The sequence below is a fragment of the Terrapene carolina genome, unplaced genomic scaffold (assembly GCF_002925995.2).
Source record: "Terrapene carolina triunguis isolate 2854851 unplaced genomic scaffold, T_m_triunguis-2.0 Scaffold714, whole genome shotgun sequence".
Taxonomy (NCBI): Eukaryota; Metazoa; Chordata; order Testudines; family Emydidae; genus Terrapene; species Terrapene triunguis.
In genome coordinates, this window is record NW_020665065.1 from 11,095,711 (window position 1) to 11,114,940 (window position 19,230).

Consider the following 19,230-nt stretch of genomic DNA (forward strand, 5'->3'; position numbering starts at 1 on the left):
TCTCATGGCTTGGTTACAGGATGAATAGGGTGAGTTTACCTAGCCTGCCGCACTCTTCCCGTTTGGTGAAGTACTTGAAACCATTGGCTGCTCTTCGCTCTGCCTTCTCATGTTTCTTCACATGCCAGGGCAGTTTGGTGGTGATGTTGGTCACAAAGTAGCAGCCAGGCCGAAGACAATGGTAATGTCCCCGCATCCTGAATTCACAGTGCTGTAGAGGAACCAATGAGACAGGTTGTTTTAGACTTATCCAGCAACCGTGCTCTCAGTTGCCTGCTGCAACTTGCTTTCTCTCTGAAGGTCACGGAGTTGTTAATGTCACAGGTGGGCAAGGCCTCCAGTTCCATGTGTCACACTGTCCATTCTTCAAGGGGCACAGTACATTTGCTCTTCATCTGACCATTTATTTTCAAATCATAGGACTTCCACCATTTCCCTTGGGAAACTATTCCACTAACAGGCAGCCTTTGCCTTTGTTTCATTTCCTCTCCTACCCAGACAATTTCCTTGCCTTACCTGGCGTTTACTCTAGAAATGGTCCAAAATCAACATCTTCCCACACCCCCGCTCTGAACAAATACAAACTGCCTATATTTTGGTCTGGAGCCGATTTCCCAAGTTCCAAGTCTCGCTCTCTCTAGTTTATACCCTTCAAATAGCTCTGTGCATTAGAGGCCAGATTCATTCATTGGTTCAGCAGAGTCACATTAGGGATGAATTGGCCCCAGTTTGTTTTCCTGTCTTTGCCAGGCTTTTGCCTTTTCCTTTTCTCCTGCATCCTTTCCCTCGCCTCCACAGCCCCTGCCTGGCCCACCTCCATGGGCACTCTTCTTGGATTACTCTTACCTGGTTTGGACAGAGACACTGCAGCGAGTAGTAAGCAAACTGGTCTCGCACATTCACCAGGTTGTTGTTGGGGTTGATGTGGTCCAGGCAGTGGGACTCTGCTTTGCCAGAGGTTTTGCACACGTACTTGCAGTTCCCGAACAGACAATGGAAGTGGAACTTGTTGGCATACTTGCAGTCCGTCGCCAGACAGGGGTCACTGGAACACAGCCAAAATCCAGACATCATCCTCATTTCTTCCCTCACACCTTGGCTTCTTTCCCAACATTCACTCATTTAATGGAGGGGTAGCCCAAGTGCAGCCTATGGGCCACATGCGGCCCACAGAGCTCCCATGGCCAGCCTCGTTAACATGGAGCTGCAGCCTGCAGACACTATCAGCCCCAGCAGACAGTGCATGCTCTTGACAGGAGTGTGTGAAGCTGGAGCACTGCATGCTGGGACCTAGAGCCTCTGTGGCTCCCTTCAGATCATGCTGGGACCTGTTGACCCCACATTCTTTCTGTTAATGGGTGAAGAAAGCTGTGCTTGGCTCCATTTTTTGCACAGATTAGGTGAAGCACTTGGGCTGCATGTTGCAAATTGCCAGGGTAACCCTTGGCTAAGAAATTTGTGCAACCTTGATTTATTTGATGACCTAAATGGCCTTGGTGCCTCTCCCAGGGCAGTCACGTTCCATTGTTTTACGGCTGCAGTTTGTGAACTCTAAGGGCTTGCCTCCACTGTCCCACAGTTCAGACTGTGGTGTGTGAATTGCAGTGCACACTAGCTGTGTTGTTACTCCCCCAGGTGAATGCTGCAGGCGCAAACGAAAAGGTACTTGTTTAAAGCGGACTATGTCACTGCGAACTAGGTACCTTTTAGGTTGCACCTGCAGTGTCCACACGGGGGAGTTGCAACGCAGCACATGTGTTCGTGTGGCAATTCATATCCCCATAGTTCAAACTGTGAGGCCATGTAAATATAGACTCAGGGGAATTTCTAGGGCTTAGTATATAAAATGGCCAAACACTTGTCTTGTGCATTCAGGTCACAGTTCCCAGTGCTACCTGCCCTGCTACAGGAGCTTCCTGTAGTAAGCTTGCTTGAAAGAAGACATATAAGTGGGTCAATTACTGGCCCAGAGAGACATGGCCTACCAGCCTAAGCACATGATGGAGAGCCAGGAGCTGCAGTGTTCTAATCCCAAATGTGACCCAGACTCTTTCATTGGCCCTGGGCAAGTCACTTAACCTCTCTGCCTCTTTTTCCCCATCTGTAAAATGGAGATAACACTTGCCTGCTTCCCAGGAGTGTTATGAAGCTTCATGAATGTTTGCAAAAGGCTTCAAAGCAGAAAACTCTAACAAGGTGCTAAGTGGTGTTGTTATTTTACAGCTGCACTTAGGCAAATGCTTAGCCCCTGAATTACCTTGTAAATAATAGCAAATAACACTGCAAATGGGAGCAAAGCACTTCAGGAGACCTACTACCCTTTCACAGCAGCCCAGCTGGGATGCCAAAGCTCTTCCAAGGCAGGAAGTGATGGATATCTGCTCCCCTCCCCCCATTCCTGGTTTGATCAGAGAGTCTGAGCACTTTCTTTTTTTCCAGTTTATAATTTTTAGTGAGAAAAGGAAGATTCACTGCATAGTCCAAGATACAGATTTGACGTTCTAACAAAGAGGCAGCAGGTGTTACTGTGGGCAGAGCCGAGAGCAATTTCCTTCCCAGGGGTCTGTACAAACCCATTTCTAGTTAGCTTTGCAGACATCCGTCCTTGCTTTGAGTGAAACATAGCTGGAAATGGCAAGTTTCACCTAGTTTCAGGTCAAAAATCACTCATTAATTTCTCCTAGTTTTCATCACATACTGGCCCAATTTTGCCCAGACTCATCCTAAACCTGGTCCAACTTAGCCTCAAACCCAGATCAATTTCACCAAACTTTTTGCAAACATTGCCTGAGTCTAGCTTTGCAACAAAGCCTGGAACCAGGCAACCAGGGGTTTCTTTCTGAAGGATTTGCAGTGCTCTGGCCCATACCATTTGGCCTCAGTCCCAATGCAAAGCCCAGTACCTTTGCTTTCACACCCCTGGAGGTACAGCAGCAAAATTGAGACAACATGTCAGCAGGTTTACCCTCCGCCCCCGACTTTATCTAAAAGGATTCCCAAACATGTTCAAACATTTGGGATTGCTGCTTTTTTGCAAGATTGTGGGAGGGGCGGAAGTGCTGAGAGCACCCTGGGGAATGGAATAAATTGCCTCTCATTGGGTCTGTCTCTCACCCAGCCGCAAGGTGAAAGCCTCAGGTGGACATAGAGTGGTTGATCAAGCATTGAACAGAGGTGAAGTGGGGAGGGAGAAGCCTCTGTCTACTCTCTTGGGCTGAAGAGGGCACATGGAGGCTCCTGGGGCAGGCAGGACAATCATCCCCTTGTTGCCCAAGGAACTCACTTCTCCTGGAACTGAAGGAATCCAGGTTTGACCTGAGGCTTGGCGTTCTCTAGGGAAGTCGTTGCCAAGGGTGAAGTTGCCAGGTTAGGCACCAATGCTGGGATCTGAGGCATCTGGGGTATGGTGGAAGCCAGCTGCTTCCAAGCTAGCAATGTGGGGGCAGAGGGCACAGTCGCTGGGCTCGGAGTGGGCACATCCAGGGTGGGAGCGCTTGCCATAGTGATGGAAGTAGTGGATGGCGATGAGGGGGCCAAGGAAGTCTTGGTCTCTGCAGCACTTGGGAAGGGAGACTCAGAGTTTCCTTTCACAGCTCCACCCTCTGTTCGGAAGTGAAAACTGCAATGGGAAGAGACAACCGTTCACATTAGAGAGAGCAAGCGCATGCTTCTGAGTCCTTGACTGAAAAAAGAGCAGATTATGGAGAGGCTGGCTAAGTGGTGACCAAGGGTCAGGGGAACATGACAACAAGCTCGGAGTACATGACAGTTGTAAAACCATGACCCAAATTTTGAGAAGTGCAGGACAGCTGTCGAGCAGCCCCAGCTCCCACAGACTTTAGGTCCCCCCAGGATCTGCTCACAAACAGGGAGAGGAATTATTTAAAGAGGCACATGAGGGTGTAGCTAGGAGTAATGGGCTAAGATTGAGGTGAGCCATGTAGGTCTAAAATCTTCCTGCCAGTGAGAGCCATGAGTCTGTGAAGGCATGGGAACCCCACTGCTTGGGACATTGGTATACAGGCTGAAGAAAGCAGTGGAAATGCAACAGGAAACAATCCTGCCCTGGACAGAGGAGTCGATGACCTAGCAGGTCTTTCCAGCTCTGTTTGCTCTGAGTTTCCTTCCATTTAAAACTATTCAGACTTCCACAGTCATATGGCCACATCCTGGCTCAGTCCTTACTTGGGCAAATCTCCCATTGACTTCAGTAAGAACTGTGCTTGAGTAGGGACTGCTGGAAGTGGCCCTTGGAAGTTGGGGTAGAAAATATCTATTAGACTTTCTAATCTCTCTGCCTCCAGATAGTGCAGATGGAACTTGGGGCCAATCCTTCCTTCGCTGCTCTCCTTGTAGCAACAATGGGGCCAAATCCCAAAGTCCTTCTTTATGCAAGACTCACACTGGAGTCAGCTGGAGTTTTGGGTGTGGTACAGACTTCAGGATCTGGCCCATATGCGAGTACTTTTTGGCTGCCTCAGTCTTGCCCATCCACTGCTCTCCAAAGTACTCTGAGGGTGACAAGAAGGGCCATAGGCTATATTGCCCATGCTGAGAGGGATGTTAGGGCTGGGCTGGCTGAATCCTCAGCTCCAAGCCCCCTGCCTACACGGAGCAAAGATCTTTAAAGCAAACAGAGCCATGGAAATAGGGACCTAGAAAGCAGCTTCTATCCTGTGCTGGGTAATCAGGGAAGGTGCTTGTTAAACGGGATTTGCAGAGACAAGGGTGAGACAAATACAGTGGGCACCATTAAAAATGCAACGTTTGCTACTCTGCAGTGACTGCAGCGCTGCCAACACCACTCCAAGAAAGGTGCGAGGGCAGTGAATGGCGGGTTTTTAACGGTGCTCCCATCTGTCTTTCCTATGTGGATAATTCTTATTGCACAATTCTACAATGCTGGGAAGCTGCGTTCTTGGTGCACAGTCTCCTGGGCAGCTTAGGGGAAAACCGGACTGGCCACTTCTCAGCCCTGCTGACACTGCAAACCAGATGAGACACACATTTGCCAAAGGCTGAGCACAACACAGGTGCACACTTATTGTGAGTCACTGAAAATTAAAGAGCACGCCCAGCTATTCTGCAGACAATTCAGCCGGCTATGTTTAAAACAGGCCTGTGGATGCTCCAACTGCTGCCCTCTCAGCCAACATGCAAACCCACAGCCCCACTCAAAAAGGCAGTTACAGAATGAACCCCCCAGCCCCACCCCAGGCTGCCTATACTGTGTGACCTTTGGGTTTCCCTGGAGCGTGTCTCTGGATTCTTGAACCTCCACTTACTTGGCATGTTTGATGGCCCCATCCAAGGTGCTGAAGAGGGCACCACATTCCTCCACCAAGCAGTGGAAATGCACTTTATGGAGGAAGTCGCAGTGGGCGTCACAGAAATCCTTGGTACCAAACCTGGCCAAAGGAGACAAGCATATGGCTTACAAAGAGCCCTTTGGTGGCAGCATCATTTGAAGGGAATTGTGGGGAAACAAACTGGCACATTAGTGTTATTTATTATTTGTATTATCATAGCATCTAAACTTTTCCTTTTAACTTGCTAGATCCGAGGAGCTGGACAGGCCACAGCTCTGATGTCACTCTGTGTGTGTGCGCACGCGAAGGGTATCTCTGGCACTATTGCTCAATTACAAGAACCTGGCATGTACCTCAACATACAAATTGGGAGCCTTAACTCTCTCCTGTTGAAGTCAATGGCAAAACTAGCATTCACTTCAATAGGAGCAGGCTGTGGAGTTTTCCTGAAACAAACGATGAAGAGTAGTAACGTTCTAAAGCATCTGTGCACAAAAGCAGTGGGCCTGGGGAGCAAGAAAGAAGATGAAAATGGAAGGGGATTCTGACCTAGGGAGCACCACTCAAACCGAATGGGATGATTCTCACAGCTAGAATGGCACTGGGAGTGCCAAAAAAGGAAGAAATGTGGGGGTGGAGCCAGAGGTCAGGGTTTGAGAAGTACAAACCAAAGACTAACAAGACAGGAGGACAGAGAGAATGAGTAACTCTTGGCCAACTCCAATGGGACTTGAAACTTGAGGTGGGTCCAAAGCCACACCCTCTAACTCAGAAGGCATTGAAGGGCATGGGAAGGGGTTGAATCTAGAGCCAAATGTCCTGGCTTTTCCACATCTCTACTTGAAACCACAGTGTAGCACCTTCGAGGGGGATTGTAACTTCTCAGATGTCTACTGTGTAACAAATACAGCCCAACAGGCATCATCAGAAAGTCCCAAAATTACACAGGAAAAGACAGTTACCTTTTACGGTAACTGGTGCTCTTTGAGATGTGTTGCTCATGTCCATTCAACTTAGGTGTGTGTGCTCACCACATGCACTGGAAGTTTTTCCCTCAGCAGTGTCCGTATGTGGCATATGGACATATGCAGTGGCCACCTCCACCCTCAGTTCCTTCTTGCCGGAAACTCCAACAGTGGGGAAGGAGGGCGGGTCGTTGAATGAGCAACACATCTTGAAGAACACCAGTTACAGAAAAGCTAACTGTCTTTTCTTCTATCGAGTGATTGCTCATGTCTGTTCAACTTAGGTGACTCCCAGCACTACCCCTGGAGGCAGGTAAGGAGTTCACGGACATGTAGATTGCAACACAGCTCTGCCGAACCCGGCATCGTCCTTGGCCTGCTTAGTGATGGTGTAGTGGGCCGTGAACGTGTGCATCAAGGACAGATGTCCTGGATTGGAACATGTGCCAGGAAGGCCACCGAGGATGCCTGCATTCTGGTCAAGTGGGCTCTGACGATCAGCGGCGGAGGGACTCCCGCTAACTCGTCGCAGGTCCTAATGCAAGAGGTGATCCAGTTAGAAATCCTTTGCGTGGACACTGGGAGGCCCTTCATCCTATCAGCAGAGACAAAAAGCTGAGTCGATTTACGGAAGGGTTTTGTCCGATCTAGGTAGAAAGCCAGAGCCCTGCTTATGTCCATAGTGTGAAGGTGCCTCTCTTCACTGGTCTCATGGAGCTTAGGGCAGAAGATCAGAAGAAAGATGTCCTGGCTCATGTGGAAAGTGGACACCACCTTGGGAAGGATGGCCGGGTGGGGCTGGAGCTGGACCTTATCCTTATAGAAGACTGTGTACGGCGGTTCTGAGGTCAGGGCTTGCAGCTCGGAGACTCGCCTTGCCGACATCACCGTCACGAGGAAACTACCTTCCATGATAGGTGAGAGGGAGCATGAGGCCAAAGGCTCAAAGGGCAGACCCATAAGCCTGGACAGAACCAAGCTGAAATCCCACTGAGGAACTGGGGACTGGACTTGAGGGAAGAGCCTCTCAAGGCCTCTAAGGAACCTGACCGTCATGTCATGGGAGAACACAGTCTGCCCCTGGATTGGCGGATGAAAGGCCGACATGGCCGCCAGGTGTACCCGGATAGAGGAGTGCTCCAGGCCCTGGTTCCTTAAATGAAGCAGGTAGTCCAAGATGGACTGCACCGAAGAATGCCCCAAATGTCCACTTTGCCAGGTAGGTCTGCCTAGTTGAGGGCTTTCTACTCTCAAGGAGGACCTTCTGGACCCCGTCCAAACAGGCCCATTCATCCGGGTTCAGCCACGCAACATCCACGCCGTGAGGTGGAGGAACACCAGGTTGGGGTGCAAGAGTCAGCCATGATCCTGCGACTGCGGGTCCGGTCGGTTCGGCAGGGGCCAGGGAGGGATCGCTGACAAGCTTGATAGCGTCCCGAACCAGTGCTGGCGAGGCCACGCCAGGCTGATCATGATAACCTGTGCCTTGTGCCTCTTGATTTTTCGCTAGGACCTCGCTGATGAGCGGAATCGGAGGGAATGAGGACATCAGGCTTCCTGCCCATGGCAGGAGAAAGGCGTCAGAGAGGGAGCCCTTGCCCAGACCCCATCTGGAGCAAAACCTATGACACCTTCTGTTCTGCCTGGTGGAGAACAAATCCACTTGGGGAGTTTCCCACCTCTGGAAGATCATGCCGGCTACCTCCGGGTGAAGCACCTACTCATGGTGAGAGGAGAAGTCCTTGCTTAGGTGATCTGCCAGCGTGTTCCTGGCACCCAGAAGGTGACACATTTCTAGATGAATTCCGTGGTCGATGCAGAAGTCCCAGAGATGGAGTGCCTCTTGGCAAAGGGCCAAGGATCGCGCTCCACCTTGCCTGTTGATGTAGAACATCAAGGCTGTGTTGTCCGTGAGGACTCTGCCCAACAGGTGAGGTAAGAAGACCACGCATGCTCTGCACACCCCCGAGCTCTTTGACATTTATGTGTAGCGTCAACTCCTCTGGGGACCACATACCTTGGGTCTGGAGGATGCCGAGGTGTGCCCCCCAGCCAAGATCCAAAGTGTCTGAAACCAACTCGACTGAGTAAGGAGTGCTAACGAAGGGAACTCCTTCCAGGACTTTCCCGGGGTTGGTCCACCATTGCAGCGAGGTAAGTACCATCGTGGGGATGGTGACGACCTTCTCCAGGTGGTCCCTGGACGAGTCTGAGGCCATGGGCCCAGCTGTGGTGCCACCGACGTAGTCTGCATTGTAGGTACCGGAGCCTGTCCCGCCGCTAGGGAATCTTGCTCCTAACCTGAGGTAAAGCCCGAGCAGTCGCTCCCCTGTGACCAAGATGGGGCTGATTGGTACCGGTCGCCCCTCCAGGAGTTGAATCTGGCTGACCTCGACGAGCATCTGGATCAGGGCCTCGGCGACCAGTGGCGGTCAGCGGATCCGCAACGGCCCCGGGCTGGCAATCTACGCCTCACCCTTAACGAGCGGTACTGGGATGTGGAGCGGCATCGGGAACTAGAGCGGGCTTGGCGTCATGAAGATGTAGCCACACAGTGATGCCGCCCTGTGAGATTGGCGACAGTCCAGAGAACGGTACCGTTGATCCCTCAACCTGTCCCTGGAGCGGTACCGGTGCTGCCGAGATTCCGGGCGCCAGCTCCAAAACTCCTGCTGGGGGGCGTGTGCCTCCAGAGGTCTGCACCCGGTCACCAGCGAGCCCTGCCTTGGGCCTCTCTGCCCTTGTCCTAGGTCCGGAGACCAGATGGGGCTACGAAGCTTCTGCCTATTGTGGTCAGAAGCATGTCGGCTGCGAGAGGGCGACTGTTGGCAGGGAGTGCTGCCGGAAAGGTGGAGATTGTGGTGGTCCCAATGTGGGTTTACCCCGGGCTGGGAACCCGCAGGGGCCAGAGTGGGTGGCACCGGGAGGGACATCATGTCTTGCTTCGCTTGGAGGGCCTCCGGTGTGGATGGCACCCACAGCTGATGAGGACCTCCGCTGCTATCTGGGGTAGCTGTGGGGAGTGGGCTGGGCTACATCGCTTGACCTGAGCTGGGGCCCGGGATCCCGAAGGGGGTGAGGAGGCGCCCGAGACAGGGCCTTGGGCCACCTCAGACTTGTCCTTTCCCTTGCAGGAAGCTGGAGACCTTCCTTGCCCCGTCTTCCTGGGCTTCTTGGCTGGAGCCATGGAAGGGGACCAGTGCCGGCTCGTAGACAGTACCAGCAGGGTGCTGCACACTGAGGTCATGGTGCTCAGTGCCAGATCGGAGCGCTGCTCCGGCATCGGGGTAAGGGCAGACTCCATCAGGAGCGCCTTCAAACGAATGTCACAATCCTTCTTTGTCCTGGGCTTGAAGGACCTGCAAATTTTGCACATATCAAGAATGTGACTTTCGCCCAAGCACTGTAAACAACTATTCTGTGGCTCATTAATAGGCATGGGCCTTTTACAGCGATCGCAGGCTTTAAAGCCTGGGGACCGGGGCATGCCCCATCCCGAGGCGAAGTCCCTTTAGGGACCTACTAAGTCTCTAACTTAACACATAGCTTGAAGTAAACTAGAGGGAAACTATATACAGTAATATTTGCAAGGCAAATGAGTTCAAATGAATGAAAAGCAACAGCTCCAGCTGAAGCAGCACCAGTCCCATGCACCGTCACTGGCAGCAAGAAGGAACTGAGGGTTGAAGGGGCCGGTGGTGCCGTATATGCTGCGGCATATGCATGCCACTCCAGGGGGCGCCGGAGCCAGTCCCCTACGGATACTGCTGAGGGAAAAACTTCGGCACTGGTGCATGTGGCGAGCACACACACCTAAGTTGAATGGACACGAGCAATCACTCGAAGAAGAAACAACTTTCTGGTGCAGAAAGTGGGAGGCTCCAACCAGAAGAGAAGCCTTGCAGGAGCTGCCTCTTGCCACCAGGGTGGAACTAATCAAGAAGGCAAGAATAATAGGGAAGCCCAGTACCAGTGACTATGAGCTGCTTCGATTCACCATACCGTAGTGAGGAATAGCAGCATAAGAGTATGAGATTTCAAGAAAGCAAATTCCAAAATTCCAGGGACTTGAAAAACCTAGTAAGGTGCAATAGCAGGAAGTATTTAAACCTCCCTGGGTGTGGAAGGACTGGGGAATCTTCATAATTAAGGTGTGACAGACTACAGTTCCTCTGAAGATCAGGAAAGCAAAAACAAGCAGCAGCCTGTGTGGTCCCAGGTGGGACCTTAAATATCTGAGGTTAAACGAAACAAAAGAAATCTTGTACTGGGAAAGGAAAATGGCAGGGGATGCAGAATACATGGGGTCAGTTAAAGCTTGCAGGGAGAAGATAAGAGAGAGTGAGGCCCTGATAAGAGGAGCAATAACAGCACAAGTTAATGTAAACTAAAGGGGTTATTTTATCAGGGAGAAGAGGTACCATACTTAGGGAGAAAATAGGGCCATTAAAAAATGACATTGGCGGGTTATGTCTCAAAAATGGATGAGCTACTCCACCGCCTTTTAAAAATCTTCCTCTAACATGAAAAATAAAGACAAAGCAGATACTTAGGATGAAATGAAGATCTTACAGAAAAGCAGATACGGGAATGCTTAGAAAATGTAACTATTCACAAATCAGCCAGTCTGGATGATTCTCATCTGAGAGCATGCTTGAATTAACTCAGAAACTTACTGGACTACTGATACTGAAGTCATAGAGAACTGGGGAGGTGCCAGAAGACTAGAAAAAACAAATATGGTACGTATTCTTTAAGGAAAAAACAAGAATGATCCTGGCAATTATCGTACCTCTGGTCTCAGTGTCTCTTCCCAGTAAAGTCATGGAACAAATATTAAGAGAGGGGAGAAAATCATTAAACATCTAGAGGATAAAGGAACCATGAGCAATAAACAGCATGGGGATTATAAAGAATAAATCTTGCCAAACAAATTTAATTGCTTTTTTTGATAGAATTATACAATTAGTGGATGAAGGGCTGCAATATAGTTGGACTTTAGTGAAGCATTTTGATACAGAGTCTCACATATGTTTAAAATTAATTCAAATTGGCTTGGATGTGAACACTGCCACACGGACTGAAAACTGGCTGAAGGACCATGAACAAAGGGTAATGACAAACTGCAATGTACGGAGCTGGAAGGAGGTATCTCATGAGTGCTGCAAGGATGAGTTGAGTTAGGTCTGATTTTATTTAACATCTTCATTAGTAATCTAGGAGAAGGAGTAAACAGCACATTCACAAATTCACAGATGATCCTAAACAGAGGAGCTGGAAGTACCAGTGCAAGGGAAGAGAAATAATGCAATAATGCCTAGAGAGACTTGGGGGGGAGGGGGGGGAAAGAAATCACAAATTGAGATTCATATTTGGAAAAATGCAACTAATACATCTGGGGGGATATTCAATAGGAGAGGAACCTAGAAGGCAGTGTTGCAATGAGAGACCCAGAGACACAGTGCACAACAAATGTGATACAAGTGTGCAATGTGAGATGGATACCAAAACAGCAGTGCAGTTTTGGGCTGCATACACAGAGCAGGGACCTTACAGTCCCTATGGTGTGATGGCACTGGAGTAGGGGATCCATTTCTGGACACCTGAGAGTTCAGAGAGAAGCAACAAACCCCACATCAAACCGAACCAAACCAAAGAAATGAGTAGGGGCCCGGAGGGACTGATTTACAAAGTGAGATTCAAATAACTAAATCACTATAGCTTGGATAAATGATGATATGCTACTAGTCTGTGAATATTTGAAGCGGGTAAATTCCAGGCAAGAAGAGGAATTAACTATTGTGGTTTAAGGGGTATAATTAGGAGAATTGCAACAAAATAAAGAAAGGGAAAATTCAGGCACCATATCAAGAAAAAAAGTATCCTGACAATGAAATGTTTTAGGTAGTAAAATAATCCTCTAAGAGGCGTGGAGAGAACTACATTGCTTGGCATAGTTAAAACTAGACTGGATAAAACACTAGCAAACAGACTGCAGGGATTGATCTTGCACTGGCACAGGCAGTTGGACTTCAGAGCTCTTTCCCATCTTCAATGTTTACAATCCTATAATATGTTCACAGGCACTTGTAGTCAAGTGTGTTTTTGTCAGAGCACAAACCCATTCATGTCTGTTTGGGCATATTCATGTGTACTCAAATCACGTGTCAGTCTGGGCACGTATGTGCATGTGTCTCTGTGTGGGTGAGTTCTATGCCTGTTCCATTTTCCCTGCAAGCCTCCTTGTCGACAAGAAAAACAGTCCCTCAGAGCAAGAACCAATTGTCTGCACAGTGCCCCCTGGGCTCCCTGCTTTGTATCACTAGTCCACTCACAGAATCAGACAAGAGGCGCTAATTCCACAGCAAGTACTCTCAAGGCTACTGTGATCTTCATGTATTAACTGTGCATGGTCTAACACTGGTTCACTGCTGAAGCGCACAGCTACAGGATATCCTTAGGATTCACTGCCTGGTATACGGGGGAGGGTTTCAGAATGAATGTGCATGCCATAGCATTCAAGCCACATGAGAGTCTGTGCTGTTAGATACCACCCAAGGGACACTTGTGGCCCAATCCTGCAAGGTGCTGAGCACCTCCTGCAAGATATTAAGTACCTAGTTCTCCGCCCTGCAGTCAAAGCGAATTGAGAGGGCTCAGTGCATTGCAGGGGTTACTCAGCATCTCACTGGATCAGGACCTCAAATTCAAATATCATTGACTGCATTGAATCCAGGTGGGACTGTAAGTGGTCTTAAAACTTGCTACAGGAGGAGTTGGCCCCTTTGTGCAGGAAATAATTTCCCGCTTCCCTTACCTGCGCAAGTACATCTTCCAGGGCTCAGAGAGTTTCTCCTGAACAAGCGCCTTCACTGCTTTGCCCAGGTATTGCGTTGGCTCACCAGCCCCTGCCTGGTTGCCATCTCCTTCTGTCTTCAAGCTTGGCAGGCTGCCAAGGCTGGCATTGGCCTGGTTCATCTGTGGCAAGAACATAGACACAGCATCAGACACTGGTCACTGGCCAATCTGGCTCCACTCAAAAGCACACCATGAAAAGTCACGTTTTCAGGATTGGAAGGAAAGATCAGGCAAGAGGTTTGCACAGGCTGCACATTGCTCCAGAATAAATCAATAACTCATCATCGCCCTTCTCCAGCACCCTCTATTTGAGGATCTCAAAGCACTTGGCACTCATCAAATCCTCTCAGCCCCTACATCAGGTGTGGAAACGTTATCCCCATTTTACAGATGGGAAAATTGAGGCAGAAATGGGCCCTGCACTGAGAACCAGGTGGATGGACCCCTGTGCCCAAAGGAAAACTCTTGACTCCGTGTTTCCAGTACAGGATTGGAGCCTCAGTGACTTGAGCCCCATAGTGGCAGAGTCAGTAAAGGAAACACAAATTCTGGTTCCCAACCATCCTGCTTTAACCACAGGACGGCACTCTGTCCTATAAAATAATTGTAAGATATATTTATTTAAAGGATATATAAAATCCCAGTTCCATTTAAGTCTAGGGGAAAGCTCCTAATGACCTCAGTGGAGTCATGATTTCAGCGTCTGTGTTTTATGTATAGACAGGGACGTGTGAGTGTGTACATGTATTGAGAGAGAGAGAGACTCTCACTGATTCCAGTACAGAGTGATGATGGGATCAGGCATAGGTTGTACAAAAAAAAGACATATAAAGAAAAACTGAAATTACTTAATAATGCTTAGCCAGCAAACTTTATCTCCTAATAATATATAATATAATACCACAATTCAATCCTGCTCACCTACTCACATGAATAGCTCCAGTAAAGTCAGTGGAACTCCAGGCACAAATAAAGTGCAATACCAGGCCCAAGCTTTGCATTTAGAAATCACCCCCCATCTGCAGATCTCAAAACCCTTTATAAACATTAATTAACTAAACCTGACAGCCACCCTGAATAAACTGCATAACAACTGCCATACATTACGGGACCCCTGGCTATTCCGAAGCTCTGTAAACACCGCCAGAAGGTGAAGCTACTGCTGCTACAAAACATCTCTTAACTGGAGACTGCAACTCTCACCCTATGTCTACTCTGCTGCTGAGAGTGAGCCTCCCAACCTAGGTAGACAGACTTGCACGAGTGTGGATGTTGCAGCTTTGGCAGCGGCTCAGGATTTCAAGTCGCAACTGGATCTGAGCCCAGGTGGCCAGCCTGAGTCTGCACCGGAGCCACAATGGCCACACTGCTATTTTTAGCGCACTTGCTCAAGCTCCACTAGCATGAGTCTCGCTCCCAGTTGCAGTGTAGACATATCCTTAGAGGCTGAGAGTCGGAAATTCAGTTTGTCTTATTTCTTTGGAACCTTTGGAGCTCTCAGTTCAATTTCCTGGAAGGGCATTTTTAAAAGAGAAATTCACACAAAGAAAGAAAGAATTCCTCAATAAGGAGAGAGACATTATAGAGCAGACAAAGGGGGGAGAGAGAGACCCACACAGTCCTGTAACCCTTACTCTTGTGAATAGTCCCACTGAAGTCAATGGATCAGATTCTCCTTTGCCTTGCACTTTATGACACCATTTAACCCTGTGCATATGTTAAATGATACCGATCTGATTCACTAGTGTTTTACGCCCATGCTGCACTTATTTTGCACCGGAGTAAGATGCCTGATTTGGGAAAGCATGTAAGCAAGTGCTTAACTTTAAACATGTGCTTAAATCCATCGACTTCCATGGGACTTAAAGTTAAGCTTTCCTCAGCTGGGGCCTTAAGGATGACTCAAGATGCCAGGCAATGGAGATTCTGACCCAGTGGGACTACTCTCAGAAGTAAGAGCTGCAGATCCAGGATCACAAACTATGGGGAGGAAGGTATAAAGAGAGAGAGAGTGCATGTGTGTAACTAAGTGAGAAAGGAACCACTGAAAACCAAATGGAGGAAAAAGCAGAATGGAGGAGAAAAGTGACATACAGTGAAAACGAAAAAATAGAGAGTAAAAAAAGGCCGATAGAAGAAAAGAGGGAGGAGGAGGGAGAGCACTAGACAAAGTCACTTTGCCCTTTCTTGAGGGTTATATAGCCTTGCTGGATATAATGCCCAGAGCCAAGGGGATGGCAGTAGTTATGCCTCTGAAGCCTATCACATAGTAGGATATTAAAGTGTGGCTCAGAGGCTGCCCCGATCGCTAATGCAGTTGTATACAGTAGCAAAATTAATCTCGCTATAGTAAAATTTATCATGTGGAAGGGAAAAATATATTTGAGATGATGTATAATTTAAGGAAGAAAGAAAAAGAAACCGTGCATTATTTAAAGTAAATATTCCAGAGCGTGGTAGAACAGGCTCAGTTGGACACCATTACTCATGCCAGAAAGGCGGAAATTGATGATTTTTGCTCAAAACTTGTAATTTCGTCTTTTTCTTCTGCTCTCTTTTACAAAAACAAACTCGCCCGCCATGAAACAAATGTTTTACAGTAAATAAATAAAATAGATAACTGTAAAGCAAGAGAGAGAGAGAAGTTGCCAGGTTCTGGAAATCAAATTTTTAAAAAATTCTTTCGAGCCCTCCTCTGTCTAGAAGGGATTAAAAAAAAAAAAGGTGTCAGGGGCTGCGATATATTTCTTCAGCCAGTTCATTAAATTAATTCGTAAGCAGGGGCTCTGAAATTATACCCGATGACAAATGGTCTCAAAATTTAAATGGTACAAACTCATCTTATTAGAGGCAAAACATTAAAAAACAAACGCATCTCCCCCCCCTTGCCATCGCGGCTTTAATTTCTCTTGGTGGGGGGAATGAAAGGCGTTTGATGGATGGCTCTTACCTTATTCATAAGCGAGGATAAAAGAGATGAATTTGCTGAGACTGTGTGGCCATTTGATTCATTACTGGAACACACAAACCAATAGGGTTTAGTTAAGACGTGCACAGGGACCGTGAGCACTGAGATTAATTCTTCTCCCTTCAAATTGTGTCCTCTCCCCCCCTCCTCCCCTACTTCCCACCTGCTGCATCTGGAGGAAGAGATGATGCCCATTCTCCCTCGGGCAGGTCAAGTTCTATGTGGTAGCTAGGATGCAGGAGAAGAGGGTCTCAAGCTTCCAGAGCTAAGATGGATCTCTTGGCCATTCAGTATTCCAGTTCACACCTCAAGTGTCCAGCCCAGCTCCCTCCTCATCACCTGATACCTAGCTCATTTCTCACTCGCTCTGCTTTACTCTTTGTCCTGCCCCAGGCCAGGCAGGACTGTTAAAACACACATGCCACAGAACACTCAGGGCTCCTATAACAAAACCACAGGGTGACAGTTATGAATTGAGAAAGGCCCTCTCTATAGTAGATGAAGAGGCATTGCAAAAAAAAGTCTAGGATACTAGAGTGCAATGTCTGAGACACACACACAAGGGCAATCCAGGTATTTTTGAAGCAGTAGCAGGACCTTGTTGATTACAACAACTGGGACAAAGTCTTTTGCTCAGGCCTGGTTGAACCTCAGTATGGAGAGGAAACCACAGGTGTTGCAGGCTGCCCTGGTTCAGCCAGTCCCCCAAAGGCCATTCATTCCACAATGCAGTCCTTCTTGGAAAATGACCCAAAAGCTCTTGCTCTCAGGCACTGTTGGATAAGTGCTTCATGATTCCCAGAATACACCAACATGGCTATCAAAAACTGCAGGGCTGTAAGGATGTGTTAAACATCTGCAAGGATGAGCAAGACAAGCAGCTGTTTCATGCAGCTGATGTTTCTCCAACAGTTTCCTTGCTTCGGCCATGATCCAATGCCCACTGAAGTCAATGGAAATACTCTCATGGGTGTCAGCTGGCATTGGATCAGGCCCTTAATGGAGACACATCATTAGTCTTCAATCAAATATATGGTGTTGACGGTGGTTGCAAAAACACTATGCTGGGGGAAGAAGGTTGGCCAGAGGCCTGTTGGTGTTCTAACTTAAGGGAGGATGTGTTCCAAGTTACAGGGGCTCTCAATCCATAAACAGGGCCCAGTGAAGTCAATGGGAGTTTATGAGCGCAAAGAATGCCATCGAGGACAGGCACCTTATAATGCCATGGGAAGTTGAAGGAGCCGTCCAGAGCACACTAAAGCTCTTCACTTTGCAATTTACAGATTTTTCTGACTCAGCACAAGTTAGCAGCCACAGGTAAAACAAGTTAGATCAAACCGTTCTCCCTTGTGTTACTGGATGTGAGAATAGCCTTTGAGAGCCTCAGTGGATGGAGCCAAGTATCCCAGCCTCTCCTTCTCACCCATGATCTTTCACGCTCAGGTCCAGGCTGTGCTCCTGCAAGGAAACCTGGGTCGCCGGGGATGAGGATACCACACTCTCCACGGGCTCCTGCTTCATTTGAACTGGATTGAACCGGCCGGGAGTCATCAGTTGCCCGTTCCCTGTAGGAGACAGAAACCAAAGAGAATCATGAAAAATACACAAATTAGTGTCAGAAAGAGGCGATGGAGACAAATAAATGAATTAAACCACCACCACCAAATAATGGGAGAGAAGAAAAAAAAACAAGTGGGGGGAAGGGAAGCACCCGGGTTGCTGGTCAGCGTTTATCGCTGGGCTGACTTGATGGGTTCTGACGTCCACTCCAGCATGGAAATTCTTCAAGTGATAATTATTGCAAAATTATGTCAAAGTTGTCCAGGCTACGGGCCCTTTAAAGGAGAAGAGCGGAAGGAGCGTGGGGGAGACCTGATTCTCTGCACAAACTGTCATAACTAATTTGCGGGGCTGCCTCTTAAGCGTTTATTAAAGACTCTGTTAATGCTGAGGCAATGTGGCAGCTTTCGACTGCTAGTCAAGCCCCCTTTCCATTCCCCAATCTCGCCGTTGCCTTAGCGACCGCTCCGGCCCTCCACTGAGCATGCCCAGAAGGAACATCTGCTGTGTCAGGTCTATTGAAGCTGACAGCCAATCAGATTGGTTCAAACTGCGTGACCTCTCTCCCATCAAGTTGTCCCAACGAGAGGGGGAAATATATATATTTTTTAAATGAGAAAAATGTGAAATATATAATTTTTAAATTAAGGGAATGAAAAAAAAAGGAGGATGGAAAAAAGAAAAAATGGTGGGAAAGAAGAAAGTAAGAAAAATTGAAGTAGAAAAAAGAAGAAGAGGAGGATAAAGAAAGGGGGGAAAAAGTTGCTGACAGGAACATGTCCGCTGAGCTTTTTTCCGCAATCCCCAAGTGACTAAAATATTAATTTACCCTCAGGCACTACCGCTGACGGTGAGCTGTTTCACAGACAGCAAGTGGCATTTTATTAAAAAATAAAAGAAATAGTTCCCTCGATGACCTTTCTGTGTTTTAGGAAAGAATTATTTTAATAATAAGGGGAAAAATATTTCAAAGTTTCCCCCCCTTTTAACCAGATCACGTCACTCTCATCTCTTCTTCATTAAGAGCGGACTCTTGTTTGAGAAGGGGGGAGGAGGCAGAGGTGACACACCCAGACCCAACCAGCTTGCCTCAGGCACCAGACAATGGAAAGGTTTTCAATGCCCTCAGGGGAAAGAGGAATTGTGGGAGCAGAGTCTGAGGTCGCTGGGGCCTGCAGGCCAGCTCCTACTCTTGGTCACATCAGTGTAAATCCAAAGGCACTTGATTGTTTTCAGTTGGGTTACTCTGGATTTACAGTGGTGTCACCAAGAGCAGTCTGGCCCTGTTCGTCGGAAGGGGCCTGAGATATTCTGGCTGAAAGGGATGGCTACAAATGAACTGTCTACTTAGGATCTAGAGGGCAGCAAAGAATGGTTTCATTAGTCCCAGTGGGGGGATCCACTCTGCCGTGGATTCAGGCTGCTCCTTGCAGACTGTCAAGGGACTATGTGTGGGTAGGATGGGAGGGAAGGAAAGCAACCTGCCTGTCAGACCCAGGAAGGTAAAATGTCCCATCTGAGAACCAACACACTGGTTCCTAAGAGGATCAACCAGATGCTTCAATGGGAG

The 19,230-nt window shown here is 48.2% G+C and overlaps 1 protein-coding gene across 5 annotated transcripts in view; it reads right to left on the reverse strand.

Moving 5' to 3' along the window:
- The window catches only part of CASZ1 (castor zinc finger 1), a 267,529-nt gene that overhangs the window by 13,329 nt on the left and 234,970 nt on the right, over window positions 1–19,230 (reverse strand). For all 5 annotated transcript variants that reach the window (XM_024210599.1, XM_024210600.1, XM_024210601.1 and 2 more), the window contains 7 exons: window positions 17,524–17,665; window positions 16,083–16,146; window positions 13,092–13,252; window positions 5,286–5,408; window positions 3,284–3,619; window positions 847–1,045; window positions 40–211 (listed from right to left, as the gene is read on the reverse strand). In XM_024210599.1, the coding sequence (XP_024066367.1) occupies window positions 40–211; window positions 847–1,045; window positions 3,284–3,619; window positions 5,286–5,408; window positions 13,092–13,252; window positions 16,083–16,146; window positions 17,524–17,665 (1,197 nt within the window). The remainder of the gene's footprint in view (window positions 1–39; window positions 212–846; window positions 1,046–3,283; window positions 3,620–5,285; window positions 5,409–13,091; window positions 13,253–16,082; window positions 16,147–17,523; window positions 17,666–19,230) is intronic.